This window comes from Marmota flaviventris, chromosome 7 (genome assembly GCF_047511675.1).
Source record: "Marmota flaviventris isolate mMarFla1 chromosome 7, mMarFla1.hap1, whole genome shotgun sequence".
NCBI classification, from domain to species: Eukaryota; Metazoa; Chordata; class Mammalia; order Rodentia; family Sciuridae; genus Marmota; species Marmota flaviventris.
This window is the reverse complement of record NC_092504.1, coordinates 113197362-113220036: the sequence shown is the minus strand read 5'-3', so window position 1 is coordinate 113220036 and position 22675 is coordinate 113197362. Positions and strand designations below refer to the sequence as shown.

The 22675-nt window shown below is 34.1% G+C and overlaps 1 protein-coding gene across 3 annotated transcripts in view; it reads left to right on the top strand.

Annotated features, from left to right (window-relative positions):
* Window positions 1–22675, top strand: part of Gria2 (glutamate ionotropic receptor AMPA type subunit 2) — a 140811-nt gene that overhangs the window by 66571 nt on the left and 51565 nt on the right. For all 3 annotated transcript variants that reach the window (XM_027926604.2, XM_027926605.2, XM_027926602.2), the window contains exons 3-4: window positions 9638–9877; window positions 19220–19416. In XM_027926604.2, the coding sequence (XP_027782405.1) occupies window positions 9638–9877; window positions 19220–19416 (437 nt within the window). The remainder of the gene's footprint in view (window positions 1–9637; window positions 9878–19219; window positions 19417–22675) is intronic.

Genomic DNA, 22675 nt, shown 5'->3' with positions numbered 1-22675 from the left:
TTTTGACATATCATTCTAAGGGAGTGTAAATATTATAAATATTTGGGACATTTTCTGTTAGTGTTGTTCAGTTTTGTACACTCTAATTATAATTGGACATGCAATTAGATTTTTTAAGGTATCAAGACTAAGAGTAGCTGAAACTATGAAAAAGCAGAGTAAAATAAATTTAGTTTTCACAGGACAAGAGGAAAGGATAAGAAATATAGGAGGAAAAAAGAGGAAAAACAAGAAAGACAAACCATTCAGGGAAATGACCAAATTATGCTATGTGTATGTATGAATATATCATAATGAATTCCACTTTATGAACATCTATAATGCACCAATTAAAAAGCAATAAATGAATTGAAGAAACCCTAATAGAATTGAAGAAGGGGATCAGGGGAACAAAGGGGCATGGAAAAGGGAAGTACTGGGGATTGAAATGCAGGGTGAAAACAGCAGAGAATGGTAGAATTCTATCCCTGAAAATTTATTATATCTCATGCACACATTTTGTGTGAGAAAGTATGTGATGAATAATAAATAGGCCACTACCTGACATTTTCAGACTTTCTCTCTTTGATGTTCAGTCATTCAGTCCCAAGTTTGAACTCAATGGGACCATTGAGGGCACTGAGACCTTTGAAATCTGCAACTTGCCAGAAGCACACAGCTGGTGGGTGTCACAGCCAGAATCAGGCACAAAGCCTGAAAATATTCAGTCAGCCTGGTGCTCTTTCCATTCAAGTTGCCCCAGGTCATGGGGTGCCCAGAACTTATAGAGAGCAAGAATTGAGCAAGAATTTGCAGAGGGTAAAACTGTGTATTTGTATGACAAGGAAATAAATACATGTCCAGCATATGAAAAATGGGACTATCTTTCATGAAGTAGCATCTTATATGAATGAAGGTAATTCTCCTTCCTTTTTGTGTCCAGAACCCATCATTAAAATTCACTTGAGAGTTATTGCCTATTATGGCTGGTTCTACTGTTGCCTGCTACCCCAGATGATGAATGAAGCCAAAATAAATGCTATGGATTTTTTTTAAAGCAGCCCATAATGTGGGAAACAGCAATAAACTACTGATATTTCACCTCCCTCAGCAAACATAACACGAAGGTCAGGAAGGATAAATATTTGTTGTGAGAAAGAAAAATGCATTATTACAACTTCATAGTCTTCTATGAGTGATGATGTTGTATCACATTTAATATTTCTATAAAAAATGGAATCAAAATGTATGCAAAGGAGAAGTAATTTTTCATCATAAAGATGTGTGGCATGGCTATAGGGAAAACCATCAGGGAGGCAATTTATAGCAAATGTCATTGCGGTGTGTGTTTATTATTCCTCACATTTTCTTTGAATCATTTAGTGAATCATTTAATAGCTCTGTATTGAGTGTCTGGTAGGAACAGTGCTGGTCTCTGGGGAAGAGGAGTTAACAGAGCAAAGTCTAAGTTTTTAAGCTTTTTAAAACAGTTTTTAAGTTCTGTAAGAGATGCTAAACCTGCAGGTTCTGAGTGAGAAATCCTTTTAGTCCATGGAGAGGAGAAGGGGGCATTCCTATAGGTACATGAACCTTGAAAAAGTTGCCATAATGGAAGTACATAGATTAATTCCAGTTAATCTTAAGGACAGAATATTGTATTTACCTACAGTTTCAAGAATAATAGAATAAGAATTCCATTTTCCCAAATTTTTACGTGGATATTTCTTGTTATATGTGCCAAATTTATAGCAACTGTAATTTAAAAAGGAATAAGTGTTGCTTATGATAAGCTGTAAGGCTTGAAGATTTTCATTGAATTATATGAAATAAAAGATTTGATTTGATTGTTAGAAGTTTTGAGGATATTTTCATGTATAAAATGTATACTGAATATGTGTCCAAGACAAAGAATTTTATATCTTTTCATTTATGATTTCAATTTCATCTTGCCCTGTACTTTTTTGGGATTAATAATTTCACCTCTCGGCACAAACTTCTTCACATACATAATTTATTTTAAAATCTTAGTATAATAAAATATCACAGATATTCAAAAGATTGTCTTATAGTAATAACAATTATGGTTTTTCTTACAATGAGAACTGATTGACTAAATTTTAAGTAATCTCAATAGTAGTCATTTTGCAAAATGATGACAAAGGAAAACATTGTTATAATGTGATTTCAGAAATAGCCCAGTATCAACAGAATTGAATTTCAACATATGTCCTGTTTTATGCCTATTTCAATTGGTTCTGATCTTACATTCATTCGACAAATATTTAATAATAGCATGCTTGTGAAAATTTTGATTTGGGTATTGGAAAGCATAGAAAAACCATTACGATTAGATTTATCGTCAGTACCATATTTATGTAATGACTTGTATTTTCTTGTACATTATATTCTGTACATTTATGTTTTCTGTACACCATTTAGCTTAAACATTAAAGCATTCTTGTAAGGAGACAAAATAGAAGTTAATATCCCCATTCACTATATTAACAAACTAAGACTTGGGATCATTGGCTCTTCCACCAGATAAGGCCAGCAAAGATAAAACTGGGCTTCCAACTCTGGTATTCTCTTCAGCTCTCACTCTGACTCCTGCCCTCAAAAAGACCACAAATCACCACCACAGCAAACACACATATACTGCAGTTTGGGACATGGGTGAGGTTAAGGCAGAGTGCCAGTGTGTAATCATAATAGGGGAAGATCATATTCAGTTGATAGTGAACAGAGCACCCTTCATGGAAGAGTTGGTATTTTATTAAGTGACATTTATCACATGCCTGCTGTATGCCAAGTATTTGATAGGCATTTATGGATAAATGACACTTCATTCTGCACTTTTGATTAGCTCAGAATTTGAGGGGAAAACTAGACAATTGTAAACAGGCTAATATGCAGAGATAGAGACTGCTTTAGAATCCTGTATAGGAGCATCATGCAACAGACCACACAGAGCTGGGCTCTGCCTTATTCTCTGTTATCTCTATGTTATTCTCTAAGCAAAGGGAAGACATTGATGGATTAAAGTGCGAGGGTGATATCTGCTCTGATAGGAGAGAGATTTATTATAAAAGGAACTATTTGAGAGGTTATTGTAGCAATTCAGTTAATAAATGTTTAAGGACCATATTAAGGCAGTGTCAGCAGAGCTGAAAAATACAGATTGGAGAGGTCAAATGGGCATTTGGTGACAATTCATTTGCTGGAAATAAAGAAAGGGAAGAAATCACAAGTGATTCTTGGCATCTTTTGCCCTGAAAAGATGGGTTTGATTTCACCATGTGAATGCTTATCTTGTAGAATAGGTGAATCTTAGGCTAAAAGAAAATACAAGCAAAATTCTGGTGCATGGTTAAAAGAGAGTTGATCTCAGCATCAGTTAGACTGTGGGATGAAAGGTGGAAAGTCATGATTCACCTGGGGATTACTGGCTGACACCACTGTTTATAGCTTGTACTTTCTTTAATGTTTCTCTGTCCCACATTGAGGTAGGTGGATAATGTAACTGTCTAACCAAGCCAACTAGAGAAGAGCAAAGATTCAAACCAGTTTGTTCTCATGTTTAGCCTCTACAACTGTTATACCCAAGGACAGAGCTCCCAAGATCTTAAAATACAGAGTTTCTATATTCCAAATTTATGGTATTTAACTTTTGAGATTAGAATTATAATTTTTAAATTTTGTAAAACAGAGGTGGGTTTTCTTTTTTATTCTAGAAAGGTCACATTTTGAGGTCTTGTTGAAGGAATTAAGGATTTTAATTAGAAATTATGCTACCAGGGAAATAAATGCAGAATAACTAGAAAACACACTAGTAAGATAGAATATATTTACAGTATATGTTTTCTCGGTAAATATGCAACAAGGGTGATAATGATATTTGTGTAACATTTGCATAAAAAGTTGAATTGACTTTGTTCATTGGGTAAGATCACTAAGAGAGTATAAACAAAGATGAAATAACATTTGGGGAATGTCTGTTATGTGGCGCGTTTTCTGAAGACAAATATGACGAGAGTGTAAAGTGAAGGAAGGAGAGAGAAGAGGTGGGGCACCGTTTAGCCTGAGCCAAGGAATAAGAAGAGAAGGAGAAGATGTAACAGATGGTTAAAAAGCACTACTATGCAAACTTCATGTGAGTAGGGACCTCACTGTGATGCATAATGCTTTCCCTATACCTAGAATGGAGAATAGTAGGTTCTTCAAAATACTTGTCCAATGTGGAGTCAATGAAGTGAAATAAAATCAAAATGAGATAGATGGCACAAATGGGACAAGGAACAGGAATTAATTCATTATTTTGAAATACTGAATAAAAATGATTGCAATAGTTACAATGCCATGAGCAGAAACAGAAACATCAGCACAAAGATGTTGTTTGCCAGGATAAAATTATCTAGGTTTTCTTTTCTAATTTTTATGGAATTATATGGAATCATAAGTTTTCCAGCAGGAGGCGGGGGGGGGGGGGGTTGAAAGATGGGAGCTCAGCTGTCAACTCCAAGAAAAAAAAAGTGCTCTTTATCTGTCCTGTTGTGGCATTTTCTAAAATTAACACTATGCTTGTCACATAGAATATTTATAGTACATAGTTTCCTGGTAAATAAATAGTTGCAAGAGACAACAGAGCTGATATAAAGGTTTAAGAAATGTGGGTATAAAAGTTGAATTTGACTTTGTGAAAAGGGATCAAACCACTAAGAAATAAAATGTAAAAAGAGAAATTAATTGCAAGATAAACCTTGGAGAATATATTTTAAGTTAGAAATGTAGGAAAAGCATAAGGCAGTGAAAGATAACCAGAAGTAGAAAAAATGACCAAGATGGCATGATTTTCCTTGGCAGCAATGTGGAAAAGGAATTAGGGTTATTAGTGGCGAGAAAAAGAAGAACATCTAGAAGTAAATTTCAGACTAATAAATTCAGAGAAGTTGAGGAAGGTAGATTTGAGAAAGAGATTATTGGGTTTAATCACTAGGAGATCATTACTAATAAATAGGAAAGTCAACTGTAAAATCAGGTCAAAGAGTACAGGTGTTGATGTCAGAAGTTAAGTGATGAAATGAGGAAAGCACTTTGCTGTCGTGTCCATATTTTGAGGTCAGTATTCCTCAGTGATGTAGCTTTTTCCAGACTCTACAAATTGCAAAGGGGATGATGCCTTTTCTGCTTATGAGGCAGCCTGTGTTCTTTCATTGAAATAAATGACGATTTACAACTGTAAAATCTGTAAAACAAAAATAAATCTTGCCCAGCTTTTCTCCCTTTTACTAAATCACCATGCAGAGTTCTCCAGACTGTGTCTTGTATGGTACATTAGCAGCACCAGTGAGCAGAAGGACTCAAGAGGAAAAGATGGTGTGGATGCACTATCAGCATTGTTATTGGCTTATATCATCTGGGCTTGTAATAAAAAGTGAGATAATCAGCAACTTACTTACACCCAGGAGATTATTATTTCTGCTGTTTGACCTGAAGTGTCTCTTAGAAGGTCTTGCCTTTGCTGAGTTTCTCAAAGTTGATATTAAATATTTAATTCAAGTAGAACTCAATGAGAGCATCTTTCACTACTCTTTTGCAATCAGGTTAGAGTTTCAAGTCATAAATGTAATTCTAATGTTAATCAGCCCAACCATTCAGAAACATAATAGTGTTTGATAGTGTAATTGTATAGGTCAGGAAGCCAAGAGTGAAACTGTGAGGTTTTGTGCTCCTTCTTCTGCCTATAGAAATGACTATGTATAGGATCCTGGTATTGTCTAACTCTTTTCGGAAACTCACCTTTGCAATTGTTTTCAGAGTTTATGGTAGTTTATTTTGTATATTCTCAGTGATGGTAAACCTTCCTCCTGTATTGAAGGCATTAGCAGGGAATAATTTAGAGATGGAAATGAAAGGAGTGATTCCTTTTCTAATCAAGTAATAGCAAAGTACCACGAGTAATTTCCTTGTGCAGCATATTTATAAGGTCCTGTATCCATGCTCTATTGGAGAAAAGATCAATATTTGAATGCACGCAGTTTTAGACATTTGGGCATGGAGTGTTGGAATCATAGAACTTTCTCATCTTCAGATGGTCAGTTGAACACTGTGATTGACTCCTCCTCGAAAATCTCAATGGCATTCTTTTTTTTTTAAATTTTTTATTGTTGGTTGTTCAAAACATTACATAGTTCTTGATATATCATATTTCACACTTTGATTCAAGCGGGTTATGAACTCCCATTTTTACCCCATATACAGATTGCAGAATCACATCAGTTACACATCCATTGATTTACATATTGCCATACTAGTGTCTGTTGTGTTCTGCTGCCTTTCCTATCCTCTACTATCCCCCCTCCCCTCCCCTCCCCTCTTCTCTCTCTGCCCCCTCTACTGTCATTCATTATACTTAGGGTCAGTGACAGTGATTGACCTAAGTAAAGAGAGGGAAATGGACAATATTGACAAAATGGCTAATTGTGTGTGTGTAGAAAAGGGATATTAAGAGAGAAATATCCAGAAAAATAGAAGATATAGGGCAAAAAGACAACTGAGTATGTACCATGAAGAGATCAAGGATAAACTGAGAAGGTTGAGGGAGAACAAGGATTTTCAGGAGAGAAAGCCTATTGTTGTAAATAATGTTCATAGGAGAATTGGCTGAATAGCCTAGAAAAAAAAGTGATTTCTGTGTTGGATGAATTGTAATTTCTTATGAAATTTAGTATGGGTTTGTTGTTGTTGGGCTAAAGCCAGTGTTTCCAGATGGTTGTAATAACCAAGAAGTCCTTTGACAACCCAAAGCAGACCCCATAACAAACGGAAAATGAAAGGTATAACTCCTTATTAAGGTTGTCTGTGTATTCAAATGGTGACATTCTTTATCAAGCATTCTGCTGTGGCTGCCGTTTCCATCACAGAAGCTATTTCATTTAAGATGAGAACAGTTTTAGCTAATAAATTATATTGCATGATGTTCCTCTGGTATCTGGGTGATGTGCCAGTGCTTTGAAGGAAATGAAATAAAAGAGACCCAGAGAGACTTTTATAGCAATTCTCTCTTTTCATATGTCATATTTTATCACTTTAAGATTCAACAAAAATGTGAACAGATTTAGGATTTCAGATATACATATCTTTGTATGTATAAAATAAAAAATCACTGCAGAGTTTATCCAGAAGTGTTATAAATATGAAAGATCTTTTTCATGTATGTGACAAATGAACTAAGTCATCAAATACATTAAAGGTTATTTTCAACATCTGTACCCAGATAAGAACAAAAAACATGGATATAAATAAAAGAGAGTAATCTCACCTTGGCATTATATGAATATACGAAATAAATATAAAGCAATACATTCAGTTGCTTTCTGAGATATATTAGTCTACTCTGCAAAAGACTGGGGATAAAAGAGATTTCAATTGATGTATTACACAGATGTAACTTAGAAATCCCAGAAAGACATAAGTGAAACTGGTTGTGGTGGTGCACACCTGTGATCCCAGCTATTCTGGAGGTTGAGGTAGAAGAATTTCAGGTTCTAAGTCAGCCTGGGAAACTTAGAGAAATTCTGAGAAAATAAAAGGGTGGGGAGTATAGCTCAGTGGTAGAGCTTGCATAGCTTGATCAGGATTCAATCCCTAGCACCCTGTCCTCCACCCACACAAACACAAAGAAGTGAATTGGATATTTAAAGATAAATGGAAATCTTTTATAAGTAAGGGTCACTCAAAGAAATAGTTAATTTAACCAGGCACAGTGGTGCATTTGTGTAATCCCAATGACTCAGGGGGTTGAGATAGGAAGATCTTGAGTTCAAGGTCAGCCTTAGCAACATAGTAAGAACCTATTTCAAAATTAAAATAAAGGATGCTGGAGATCTAGCTCAGTGGCAAAACAACCTTGGATTTAATACCTAGTATCAAACAAAGGAACAAATGAAAAACCTGAAGAAATAATTTATCTTGCTTTCTTTTCAATTCATATCATATAATGATTACAAAAAAATATTGATTGCTATGTATTGATTGTTTGGAACTGCTTATTAGAATCTGCAAATCTTTTTAGCAATATTCTTATTTACAAATCTATTCTATAGACTGTTTTTGTGAAGGAAATAAAGTAAAATAAAATAGTACTTGCTTTATCCTTTAAATGAGGTTAATCAATTTAGAAATACGCTTGGCATTATATTCTGGGATATTAGGTTTTATTACTAGATGACTGATTTCCATTTCTAGGGTTGAAAAGACCCCTGAGATTGAAAAATACCAGCTTTTCATTCATTCAAAGCCATCTGATAGACCTGGACTAATGGCCTTAGGACTCTGCTAAAGATGGTTTTTATAGAGCATTACAGAAATCAGTTTTGGAAAAAGTGACTCTTAATTCTCAGAGAGAGATATGCAAATTTATATTTCAAAAGATCATTCTGATTATATTGTGGAGAACTGAATTGACTTCTGACCATAAGTGCAGGAGAGAAAATAGTGGGGTAGATATTCCACTAACTGAGGTTAATAAAAAAGAAATAGTGTTAATTAAGAGTGTGGATTCTGAATTCAGAGTGCCTGGACATGAATGCCCTATCTGTCCCTTACTAGCTGTGTGACTTGGGTATGTCATTTTATCTTTTTGTCAATTTTCCCATTAGTAATTTGGGAATAATAATAGCTTCTACCTCAAAGGATATCATGAGAAAGAAATGAGTTAATAGAATCTGACAGGTACATAGCAAACATATGTAAGTATATCTGTTAGTGAACCAGGATCATCAGAGTGGGTGCAACTGTAAATGGACCCCATCTGAGTATATTCAGGTATTACAGTGAGCAGGACTTTGTGATGGATTGACTTTGGGGGGGGAATGGAAAGAGTAGTGTCATATACTATCCACTGGAATAGTAATACTGGAAAAGAAGAAGTGGTTGTAGAAGGAATGGGGACTTTCAAATACAATATTATCATGTTTGCTAAAAATCATGTTTCTTTGCCAAAATATTTTGTTAATATTCCTTTTCTCATGTTTTGGAACCAATGGGTAAAATCAGTTCCTGGTAAAGATTAAGATTAGGAGTTCTGAAATTTATTTACTTGATACTTGACTGAGGGTCACCAGTGAGTGAGAAATGCCTTTCTGGTGATACACCTCTTCATGGGACTCTGACATCACTTTCTCTTAGGGACGTGTATTTAGCATTAGAACTCTATGGAAGCACACTGACCTTCTAATATAAAAGCATCATAAATACAATGAGGCCTTCTAAAGAAAACATTTGATAAGGAATATGCTGTTATGAATGTGTGTAAATCTTAGCTAACTATGGTTTGTTCTTACATTTAATGGCTATTACTTGCACATTTTTATGTGTCTGTCCTAAAATATTCCCATATTTTGTAGCTTGTTAAACAATAACATATTTCCTTGTAGCCAGAATTATTATTTTTTATGCTTTATAATTCTTGAATTCCTCAAATGGAGTGCTAATAAATGTTTGTAAATTTTCACAAATCATGAATATGAACTCCGTATTTCTCTTTCTCTGTTAATGATTTTGTGTATGATATATTGGATTGTCTTTGTTTCAAACAAATTTGTGGAGGTTGCATGATAATTGCAATGATTTACCCTTTCTGTTTTTCTTGTTCTTCTAGTCTGCTCCCAGTTTTCAAGAGGAGTCTATGCGATTTTTGGGTTTTACGACAAGAAGTCTGTAAACACCATCACATCGTTTTGTGGAACGCTCCATGTCTCCTTCATCACTCCCAGCTTCCCAACAGATGGCACACATCCATTTGTCATTCAGATGAGACCTGACCTCAAAGGAGCACTCCTTAGCTTGATTGAATACTATCAATGGGACAAGTTTGCATACCTCTATGACAGTGACAGGGGTAAGTGATAATATCTCTCTCTCTTTGTGATAGGTCACATTCAACATTTTGCCCTTGACACTTAGATGTGATGTTATAGAACTATGAAAGTATCTTAAAGCCCAAGAATCACTAGGCTTAATTTTGTATAACATGAACAATGCAATTTGAAATCTGGGAAACATAGTTAAGGTTAAACAACAGAAGAAATGAGTCCAGAATTTACAGAAATGAATGATATCAACCCAAGGCCCAAATGTTCAGTTGTAACATAAAAAGCAATTTCTGGCACCAGAAGCAAAGACTCTATAATAACTATGTTACTAATCCAAGGAGAATTAAGTGGCTTAAGTAAAATTTATGTAAATATATGAAATAAGAACTTTTATAGTTGTTAAGTATTTATACACAAATGTTTTATCAGTCAGGTAGTAGTATTATTGCTTCCCTTGCATAAAAGTAAGATCACTAAATTTCAGAGAAGTTATAAGGTTGCTTATCATCAACCTATGTGTGTGGTATAGCTCAAACATAGTCTCTGTGTTCAGGCCCAATTTTTTTTTTTTTTTTTTTTTTTTTTACAAAACTCCACGTGAGTGTTTATAATGAGATGTTTTTGATTAGCATGCCAGTCTTAACTCATTATACTGAAGTTTGTCTGAGGAAGTGTTTCACCCATGTTTACCATATTGCTTGTTGTGAAGTTTAATATTAGCATTCCGGCTTGACTTGCATTTAACAGATGCCCAAATGTTCTTAACCATCCCTTGGGTCCATGATTGGGCATCAGTAGGTCTGTGCAACCCATAACTTTTTGTGTGACTTTTCATATATGTGTCCTCTAGAGAGAAAATCATAGGTAAAGGCAAAAAGGTTAAGATACTCCCTTCAGTTGTTAGAGTAGTTAAGTACCTCATCATGCCTCCTTTGGCAGTTTCTTATTTATTTAAATGAAAATCAGAAGCCTGTTTCAACCAAGATAGGGCACCTTGTTACCCGCAAGGGCAGACAAGAAGAGAGCCTGCCATCAGTCAATTCTCCATTGATCAGTTTGTAGTCATTCATGGCAGCAATCCTGAGTCAGAGTGCTCATGCCAGGTGTCTGTTCTCTGCCCTGTCCTCCTAGCCCTGGGGATGAGCACATTCACTAAAAAAGCCAGTCAGCACTCTACAAGCTGAAAAAAAAAGTTCTTTTTTGTGCTATGTCAACAACTTTTTCCCAGCCTTGAGGAGGAAGTGCTTCATTCTTTCCACAGGGAATGAAAAACTAAAACAGAACCATTTAGAGTAAATACAGATTTCAATGCACTGAATGATTCTGAACAATACTTCTTATTAATATGATAAAATTGAGCTTATTAAATTATATTTAGTCTTTCATCTTGCTCTCTGCTAACTCCTTTATTGCATTGATTTTTTTTAAAACCAGCCTGAAACCTGGGTGTATTTTAAATGTCTTTTGACCTTTGTGTTCTGCTGATGTGATTTCTGCTACTCATGTCTATTTTAGTTCTAGACCCTTCTTTTCCATTGCATTCCACAGGCCAAGACACCACCAGGTGTTCATCATCTTGCCTCTCCAATTCCACCCTTGACGTTCTTGAGTACATTTTCTACAAAACTTACAGAATTATTTATTAAATATTTATTTGACAACATCACTCCCTTGTTTAGAACACTCTGATAGCTTCACATTAGAAGGAGGAAGAAATCAAAATTCGTAGCATGGTTTTAAGACTTGAAAATACCTGGATCATGCCCAGTTCTCCAATGTATTCTGCTGTCTGCCTTGCTCATTCACTGAAGCTAAATCCATTTGACCTTCCTTTAATTTTTCAGATGGACCAAACTCTTTCACCTCAAATGTCCGCACATATCTCAAATTCTGATTCCTTCTTGACATCTGGGTTTATATATCATTCCCTCTGAGATGCTTTTCATGCTGTTGTTCTCTCTTCAAATCAATGTTTTATTTTACTTCCCAGGACTTTTCACAATTCATAATTAATAGTGGTGTTGATTCTGTCACTCAAGAACTACTTATTGAGCTCCTGTTATATCCCAGGAGTGCTATGTCCCAGTGTGACTGATTTAGTCACATGGGCTTAGTTAGCACTGTTTTTCACATAAGATCTGGCTATAAGCTGCAGAAGGGCAATGCCCAAGCAGTGCCCAGAGCTCTGGGTATATACTTTATGACTAGATACCCAGCACTTCAGGTAGGGCTAGAAGCAGAGTTCATGTTCAATGAGCAGTGGTCATGAACGGAAGAGTTAAACAACTATGTATTTTTGATTCGAGATGATATGAGAAGCTGAATCTTACTCACTAAATTGAAGACTCAGAAGATGAACTACTTTTTAGTATTTGACAAGGTTGAAGATGGCATTTTTAATTTGGGAACATATTTTATCATCACCTTTACTATTACTCCTACTGGATAAAACTGGTCTTTTGGAAAACATTCAAATAGACAACAGTTGACAAAAGTAGAAAAAGAGAAATTTTAGCCTTTGAAAGGAGATAGACCAGCATTGGGGAATTGAGAGGTGAAGATAGATGAACTTATGTACTTGCAGAGAGAATCTGGGACATTTTAAATGATTTTTATTAATGCTTTAGAAATATTAAATGGATTGGAATGGTGAGATAATCTCCAATTATTAAATTATACAAATTGATTCGAGTCAAGTGCATCTGTTGAGGGAAGAACATTAGAGGGATAATATTAAGTAATTATATATTAAAGCCAAAATGACCTTATGGATACATTTTCAAGGTATTATCAAGTAGCTCCTGATGTTTTAATGTGAAGAGTATTACACTGGTCTTTTATCTGAAATTATTTTCAGAGATAAATGTACAAGACTTTCAAAGTACTGGCAGAAGACTTGACTTTTGTGTGATGTTTTACTTGACTTATGGAAATGGGATTATTGATCTCTGATTTTTCTTATTAATGACTTAATTTTTATGACTTTGACATTATATTATATCTAAAAAAATGATTTCTGTGTTCATCATGTGAGCTGCTTTCTTTCCTCTGGCTCTTAACCCTTCTTTGATGCTTCAAGGACTTTCTTCCTTCACTGTTCCATGATTTGGAAATGAAAAAGTGCATCCTCTTTTCCCTTTGTCCATATTAGTCATACTTTTAAAAATAGATTCCATGGCTCCATCTCTGCACTGAGATCTCTACCTACTGCAATATCCAACTATTCGATCTGTCCTTGGTGTGGTACCCTATCTACTTCCTTGATTAGATTATTTTGTTCAGTGTTCTAATAATCTTTACTTTTCTGAAGGGGTAGGTCAGGTCAATATTCTGTTGAATTATACTATCTAATAAATTAATGTTTTCTTGAACAATACAGGGGCCAATCATGAAAATGGCTCAAAAACATTTTGCTCAGGTTATCAAATAGATGAAAAAGACTTAAAATTGTTTTATGCTATTTCATTCCTGTGTCCGAATACATCCAATGCTGAGCAACAGGTCCAGAGCTTAGATCCCAATTACAAACATGGAAAGATATGGATGCATCCTGATCTTTGTGTAGAAAGATCTTCATCTAATCTCTAATTTACTGGTGACAGGATTGCTGAACCTGGCAACTTTATGCCAGGGAAACTTTTAAGATTCCTGCTGTCTTTTCTTTATCTAGACCATATAGCAGCAGCCTGGCACTCTGAGGATTCAGACCCTTTTCTAAAAGCTGGATATTATTACTTGTGGGCAGATAGAGCTTCAGTACATTTTTAACTATAGAATAATTGGTTATCTCTGTTAATGCATTAAATATTATAGTTTTAGTCTTTGGATATATAGGCATTATATTTAAATCAGGCCTTAATCAAAATGTGGCTTTTATTTATTTGTTCAATATTGACAAGGTAAGGTAATACATCTCCATAGACAACACATAAAAACAGAACTAATGCTTGATATCTTTTTGTCGGTTTCAATTTGGAGCAAATATTACTTGTCCCCTGAAGGGAAAGCTCTTTGATTCCAGTTCTAGACAACATCATGCATACAGCAAAAATACTTTCAAAATAATTTTTTTTCTGATGTGCCTGAGAAAGCTGATGAGGGAAATATATGTTAATCTAATCTGGCCTAGGCATGCTGCCATGATTTAGTGATCATAAATATTAACTACTTTGCCTGAAAGACTGAATAAGGACAGTGAATTTTAAATGGAACAAAAAAAATATTTTTAAGAATAAAGACGTGGTCTGAATGAAATATACCTGTTGGCAGGATTCATTTTAAATTTCACCCTTTAATGTGTAAACAAAGACGTCTAGACTTCACTTGCTTTTAGGCTAATGGTTTTTCTATCACACTCTCTCTTTCTCTCATTGTTTTCTTTAATTAATTTGTTTTAATTTATATATGACAGCAGAATGCATTACAATTCTTATTACACATATAGAGCACAATTTTTCATATCTTTGGTTGTATACAAAGTATATTCACACCAATTCATGTCTTCATACATGTACTTTGGATAATAAAATGTCCATCACATTCCACCATCATTTATAACCCCATGCCCTCTCCCTTCCCCATCTACCCCTCTGCCCTATCTAGAGTTCATCTATTCCTCCCATGCTCCCTTTCTCTACTCCACTATGAATCAGCCTTCTTACATCAGAGAACATATTCGGTATTTGGATTTTTGGGATTGGCCGACCTCACTTAGCATTATCTTCTCTAACTCCATCCATTTACCTGTAAAACCATGATTTTATTCTCTTTTATTGATGAGTAATATTCCATTGTGTATATATGCCACATTTTTTTATCCCCTCTCATTGTTTTTAATACTATGTCTAGATGAAATTTCACTTTGAATTTTAGGGAGATTGTCAACTGATGACTAGGTTATACAGCTAAAGCACATTAGTAACAATAGGTATATGAAATATTACTGCAATTTAAAAATCTTTTAGTGTAGCCATTCTTTACTTTAGCCAAGTGTCTGAGAATTCAATAATACTGAGAATTTAATTTTATACTCGTAATATTCTTGAACTGTTTTAGAACATAATATATTTTAAATATATTTATTAAGAGAAATAATTAATTCCCCAGATGTGTTTCTAATGGCTGTGCATATCAACAGTTTTCTTTGTTCAAAGTAATTCAGAAATAAGAAATCAGAAATTTGAATATGCTGATACAGTAGCATGAATATTAGATTTGACTGATTAGTACTTCCTAATAGCTTTAAGTAAACCAGCATTTATGTAGAACTTCCATTGTCCATACAAGTTCTGCTTTCTGCAGTGATTTAGAAACGAATTCTGAATTAAGAATTGTTCTTATAAAGATATTCTGTCTTAGTTTGTGTGGATGGTAAATAGGCACATCACAAGAAGTGCTTTCTCTCCTAATTAAAATATGGCTCCCAGAAACCAAGAGCATGAATTTGTGTAAAGAGTTTAGTTTTACCTGTACAGTTATACATGTTTGGTTATATTTACATTTTAAAATCATCTATTAACTATGAAGAAATCAGATTTAAAACAAAACTTAGCTGTGAAGAATGGGGAGATCGAGTAGAGAGGATTTACTCCTTTACTATGACTGCAAAGAAAATGGGTTACTATACAAAGAAGAATATCTCTTCAACTTGTACTTCAGATCATACCCTGAGTTGTGAATGACTTGTGGCTGCTCTTAGGAGGTGATTTAATTTTATTCAGTGTCTTCTGACTAAACCAAATCTATCAAATCTTATATAGTACTGCTTGAACAATTTAGCTCCTTAATAAATAGATATAATTTTGGTTGGGTCCCACAGGTTTCAGAATATTAACCTTAATAGTTTTAATAATGGAGAATCTACATAGACTGCAAGTTACTGTTGAAACATAAGATGAATGAGTTTGAAAGTTAGACATTTATTTTAAATGTATTCTTTTCTTTTTTATATATCATCTCCATATTCTTTGACAGGGTGAACTGCCAATACATTTTAGGTTGAAAATTATCTCTTGATGAAACCACTCACAAATTGATAAATGGATTTAAATTTAAATTTTCTTGTAGTATCTGTCAAGAGATGCGACAGAATATCAAGTGCATCACTGCTGGAAATTTTTAGTATGTGGGGAACTTCATAATTCAATGAAAACAAAATAAAATAACATTGCATAAAGGAGAGTCACTAAATTGCCATATGATAAAAGTGAATTTTATATAGATCATCACTTCTAGATTTAATGTTTTTAAGAAGGTGACAAGGAGGAATTGTACAATGATTAGATGTGGAAAGTAGGACTTAGAGAATGTAGGAGGTTTAGAAATTCAGTTTTTTTTCCCCTCCTACTGGAAGAGAATGTTGGATCAATTTAACAGCTGTTTTCAAGCACGCTAATAGTTGTTGAATTGATATGATGACCAGCTGTTCATATTCTTTCTCCACTGATGATGGAAAACAGGGAAGGAACTTGAATTTTAGCTTGAAAGAAGTTAATTTATGGAGAGCAGGCAGAAATTATAGGCACTCTCGGATGTATTCTAAAGTTTTACCAGTGAAAGTTCTTAAAAATGGCATGTGGTCTCTTTAAGTAACCTCTCAAGAAATTAATATTTATTTCTTCTGTTACAAGATTATCTGCAAGAAAATAATTTTGCTGTTTTAGCAAAATAAAATCAAACTTAAAGAAAGTTTAGCATCTGGTTCAATTGTCCAATTTGAAATAAAAGTAAATCATTTTTAATGTTCATTATGAAGTATTTTAAATTATGAAATAAAATCATAGAAAGACCCCAAACATTCTTAAGTTATTTTTATTAGTGAATAAAATATAAGCAATTTTGTTTTATCTATCATATCCTTCTGCTTTCTGTAGTGATTTAGAAACAAATACCACTCCCAGTGTGGTGATGCATGCCTGTAACCCCAGAGATTCAGGAGGCTGAGGCTGGAGAATTCAGGACAGCCTCAGCAATTTAGCAACTTACCAGGATCCTCAAAATAAAAAATAAAAAGGACTAGAGATGTAGCTGAGTGAAACTATCTCTGAGTTCAGTCCTCAGCACCATAAATTAATTGATTACTTAATTAACCAATTAATTAAAAGAAAAAAAGAAAGAAATGCCAGCTATCATATTCTTTCATCTGTAAATATTTTGGTTATCTATTTATAAAAGAATAATTCTCTTATTTTAAACACAACTACAGTATCACTATCATACTTGAAAAAAATCATTAATGTTATCATTTTTAACTGTTTATTCAATAAGATCAAAATGAGTTCCATATATTACCATTGGTTAAGATGTCTTGTCAGAGTTTTATAATGTCATGTAGCATTGCCCATACTGTTGATTTTGATAGCTATACCCTGGTGTTAACATGCCACTCTTTGACAGGTATTTCCTAACATTTGGTAATAGAAGCTTGATGAGGTTCAGGTTTACATTTTGAGCAGGAATGTATCACAGGTCATGTTGACTGTAACCATTTAAAGACTCATATCCATTGTCACCTTTCTTTTTGTGTTGTGACTAGCGGTTGATGATTGCTGCCTATATTCGTTTCAATAGGTGTTACAAAATAGTAATAATTCTAAATCTATATTTGTCCATCATGCATTACCTAGAGTACTTTTAAAATGAATAATCTTTGACTCATTATTATCCTGAGTGTAGCTCACATAGGAAAGAAAGGAAAAAGCTTTTTTACTTCTATATTTGTCAATTTCAGAAATAATTGGTTCCAATCCATCAAAGGCAAAAAAAATTTTTTGAACAAATTATTTTAAAATCTCAATTTTATAGATTTAAAACATTTAACTGATATTCAAATTATTCTATCTTTTAAAGAGGTTCTCTTCAAATGACTCTTTGTCTTTTGACGTAGTTCTCTTTTGGAGGGTGTGCTTGTTTTCTGGTATCACAAGATATTTCAGGCTCATTTTTTATACTCTTTGGACAATTTTGTGTCCATAAATTTTTTTTTCTAGATTGGAATAGTGTTTGACAAGATTTGTAATTGTTGTATTTCTCCTCTTGGTGAGGGGATTTATGTAAAATTGAGGATCTAAATATAGGCTGTAGATGAATTGGAACCAATTATTGTAGAGAGATATGATCAAATTAGGCAAATCTCACATTTTATAGATAAAAAGGGATCAGTATTCTTTTGAGAAATGTGTGGACCTTCCTGGAAACAGGAGGAATTGATATGTGGAGGTCTGAATTTCTCCTGGAATGTTGACTTTGTGTTGTTCCTTAAGTTATTAATATAAATTGTGAACTTGGCTTTACTGTGAAAAGTTGATGTGATATGGAAAAGAAGTTTTTTATGTATTTTCTCCAGGACAAAACTGCAGATTTAGCTCTTCAGGAAGTAAATCCCCTAGTTGTTGACTTCTTCCTACCTACACTATGTTGATAATTAGAAATAATAGTAAAAATTTTCTAAGTCATATAATGCTATAATCATTAGTAAGTAGTAAAATAGTCTTATATTTAGGAAGTGAGATCAGTCTGTAATAGAGAACTAATTTCAAACGTCTCATTAGTAGGTGAACATTTTAATCTCTATAGGATCAGAGCCAATAACAAAAAGTAATATAATAGAAGGCCAAAGGGAAAAGAAAGGCAATAAAACTGTTGACCAGGAGACAATAGGAGACAATAAAACTGTTGACCAGGAGACCACAACCCCATAGACATTATTGGCTCTTTCACTCCCATAGATTCATAGAGATTCATCTCATGGAAACGTGTACAACCCTTCCAGAATGTTAATATCAAATGATAGACAATTGTATATGACTAAGTCATTTTTTACTCTTTTGTAAAAGTAAGAAATGTTGTGATGTCTTTAGATTTCACTTAATTCAGAGATATTAAAGACATTAACTTTAGTCTTATCCCAAAGAAAACAGCAGAGAGGATTCAAAGAAAGTGATATTATTATTTTTATTTAAAGAGAGAGAATTTTTTAATATTTATTTTTTAGTTTTTGGTGGACACAACATCTTTATTTTATTTTTATGTGGTGCTGAGGATCGAATCCAGAGCCCCACGCATGCCAGGCGAGTGTGCTACTGCTTGAGCCACATCCCCAACCCCAAGAAAGTGATATTATTTTCCCTTCCTTTTGGGCAGAACAATAGCATTTAAGTAATGAGTTGTTTTTTTTTTTTTCCTAATGTGAAGCAGACACATGTAGATATTGATAAAGATCAGAGCCATAGCATATTTTTGAGGCATCAGCTTCTCCTTAGTTTTACAAATAAATCAGTCTTAACAAATGTATACACTGGCAATGTGGCAGCCCAGTTCTGAGTTATTCACGTATTTTCATCAGTCATCATTTTCCTTTGCCTTCCCAGGCTTATCCACACTGCAAGCTGTGCTGGATTCTGCTGCTGAAAAGAAATGGCAAGTGACTGCTATCAACGTGGGGAATATCAACAATGACAAGAAAGATGAGACCTACCGATCACTCTTTCAAGATCTGGAGTTAAAAAAAGAACGGCGTGTAATCCTGGACTGCGAACGGGATAAAGTGAACGATATTGTAGACCAGGTTTGCTCCTCTCTGTTGTCTAACGGCACCAAATATAGAATATGCATGCAACCTCAGCGTTTGCAAAGAGCATTTGTGCTAGGTGCTTGAACAGCGGTTTTCACTTTATGGTTTATGTAGGATGTAGCAAAGATCATCAATTAAATTATATCTGGCTTCAGTTAACAATAACAGATGGTTGTCAATAATGCAGATGGATCATATTAATCACTAAATAAATTCAATGTATATTTCCAGAGTTGTGTTTTACATGATAAGTATTGCCTTAAACCTTGATATTTTGAGTTAGAAAATCTGAATTCCATTCTGTTAAAAGTTTTTAGAGATCAAGAAATAGATATGTTTTAAAGTCAAAATAAGTCTGAATTCTAGAGTAAAAGCAAGTGAATATTTTGGAGACACGTGGATTATTTCAAATATTAGAGTACAGGATGGTGTAATCTCAGGTACTAAGTCCATATTATTCTCTAACTGGATCTATAGCTCTAGAAAGAGTGTACATTTATTTTTGTAAGAAGTAATTTTGTCTCTATATTAGAGGATTTGTATCACTATAAAAAAACTGTAATCTCTGAAGTTAAAATATGAAGGAAAGGCATTCAAAGGTGTTCACTACTTGAGAAGTAAATTACAAGTATCCATTTGGACTGTTTGAAAGAATAACAAGATAACAGAGATAGGATATTTTTATCTGTCCTTACCATATTACGCTGCTTCTATTTTAGATCTTTAAGAATAGGACAAGGATCAGTGATATTCTAATGATGAAAAATAATATCCATCATGTTTTAAAGACAAGATAAAAGACCAGGGATGTATTATGATTTATTGATAAAAATTTCCTTGGATGGTTATCTGTGTCTTGTCCTAGTGCGCTCTCTCTCTCTCTCTCTCTCTCTCTCTCTCTCTCTCTCTCTCTCTTTCACATACACACACACACACACACACACACAAGCACACATGTGTGTTCCTTGGAAGTATGTATGATTGGAAAGAAAATTCACAGTTGAGAACATCTTTCTTGGCCCATCTAGTTATATTTATTAATTCATTCAATGGAAAACATTTTACAACCATACATGTTGATGAAGCCCTAACTGATTTATAATACAGACCTTAAAACATAAAATATGAAACCATCATGAAATATTGAATAACTAAATAAAACTAACTCATTATGAGAAAGAACTAAATGTTGTACCCCAGAAAGATGAGTAACTTCAATAAAAAAATCTTAATTCTAGTCTCAGGAGATGAAGTTAGGATTGTTTTTAACCTAAAGGTCTCTTGTTCAATGTGAACCTCAAAATCTCATTTGAATTTCAGAGGAGGTTCTCATTAAAACTGAATTTTAAAAATATTCATTAGCCTGGTTAAACAAGTTTAATTATTCCTGACTCATCATAATAAATGTTGGTGAAAGCATATATAGAAATATTCAGAATCAGAAGAGTGAAGCTGCAAAAGAAAGTGGGACCATATGAAAAACTATGTTTTGAAGTAAATATACGATTACTGGTATTGACATCAATTCAAAATGCAGAGTGTTTTGCATGTATATGTATTAATGTTTAATGTATTAAGTAAGTGCATATACTTAGTGGTATCATTCAAGAAACATTTATTGAGGACATTGTCTGTCCAGAGTGAAGGATCCTAAGAAAGACAAGCTAGAATGGCATCTGTCCCCTATGAATATTATTTAGAGGGGAAGAAAAAATGTACCCCTACAACACTATAATATTACAAGTTATAATGAAAGTGGTTGTGTTCGCTTTCCATTGCTAGATTAAATACATCTCTGGGCACTGTATCTTATGCCTGTAGGCCCAGAGGCTTGGGAGGTTGAGACAGGAGGATTAAAAGTTTGAGACTAGCTTTAGCAAGTTAGCAAGGCACTAAGCAACTTATTGAGACCCTGACTCTAAATAAAAAGGTCTGGGGATGTAGTTCAGTGAATAAAATGCTGCTGGATTAAATCACTGATACAAAAAAACAAAACAAAACAAAACAAACAAACAACAACAACAACAACAACAAAACCCTGAGATTAATCAGAGAGAAAGGTTTATTTTGCCTAACAGTTTTCAATCTGTGGTTGGTTAACCCACTGCTTTCAGGTCGGTGGTGAGGTATAGTTCATCATGGTGGTATGTCGGTGGTATGCTCACCCCATGGTGACTATGAAACCAAAACAACAACAACAAAGAGAGAGAGAGAGAGAAAGAGAGAGAGAGAGATAGGGAGATAGGAGGAGACCAGACTTTCACAATCCCTATGGAGGGCATGCTCTCAATGACTTAAAGACCTTTCACCATGCCCATCTCTTGAAGGCTTCTGCTTATAATAATGCTAAGTGGAGGACCCAGACTTTAAGACACAGGCCTTTGGGGAAATTTAAAATCTAAATTAAAGCAGTGAGCAGAAGTCAAGGAACATGGAGGATGAAGTACCTATCTTTCCAGGGAAAGAATAATCTGTGAAGTGTTCACTTAGAAGGTAGCATTTGGCCGGATTGGATTCATCCATTTATTTATCAAATAGATATCTCTGTTGGCTAATGTTTGTCAGACAAGCACTGCGGTGTGTCCAAAATAGCAGTGGAAAACAAAATAGGCCAGCTCCACTGAGATAAATTAATACTGAATCAGAAATTAACATAGAATTATAGCAATGGAATATACTACAAATGAAAAGAACAGAACGTTCTGAGAAAAAAATTTAGATTTGGATATTCATCAAGGAGTAGAGTTGACTAGGCAAAAAGTAAGGATAAAGTACATTTTAAGAAAGGGAAATGCTATTTATTCATTCAACTAGCAGGTAAAAAAGAACAGAAATGAGATGAAGCCCTTTATCTTCACGATAGTTTGAAGTTAGCAGTAGAATTAAACTGTATTCAATAATGTATATTACTATCATTTATTGAGACTTTGAAGGCATTTATAGCTGTGATTAGGTAGCAAAGGATCTAGTCATCAAAAAATTTAGAAATTAACACAAATTTCTATTGTTGGTATAACATTACGCGTTATTATAAAGGAAAGTTACAAAAATCAGTATGGTCAGCACTAATTTTTATATAGACATGAACTAGTGAATTTTCATGTCCCCTTTTCTTCTCACAATGTACACTAAACTCAAGTAAGGAGGCTGGGATCACTGTTTTACTGTTTATCTCAATTCTCAGAAGGAAGACATAGATGCTTTAGAAAGTAGAATGTACAGTAAACAAAGCCAACAGATGTCCTTAAGATAT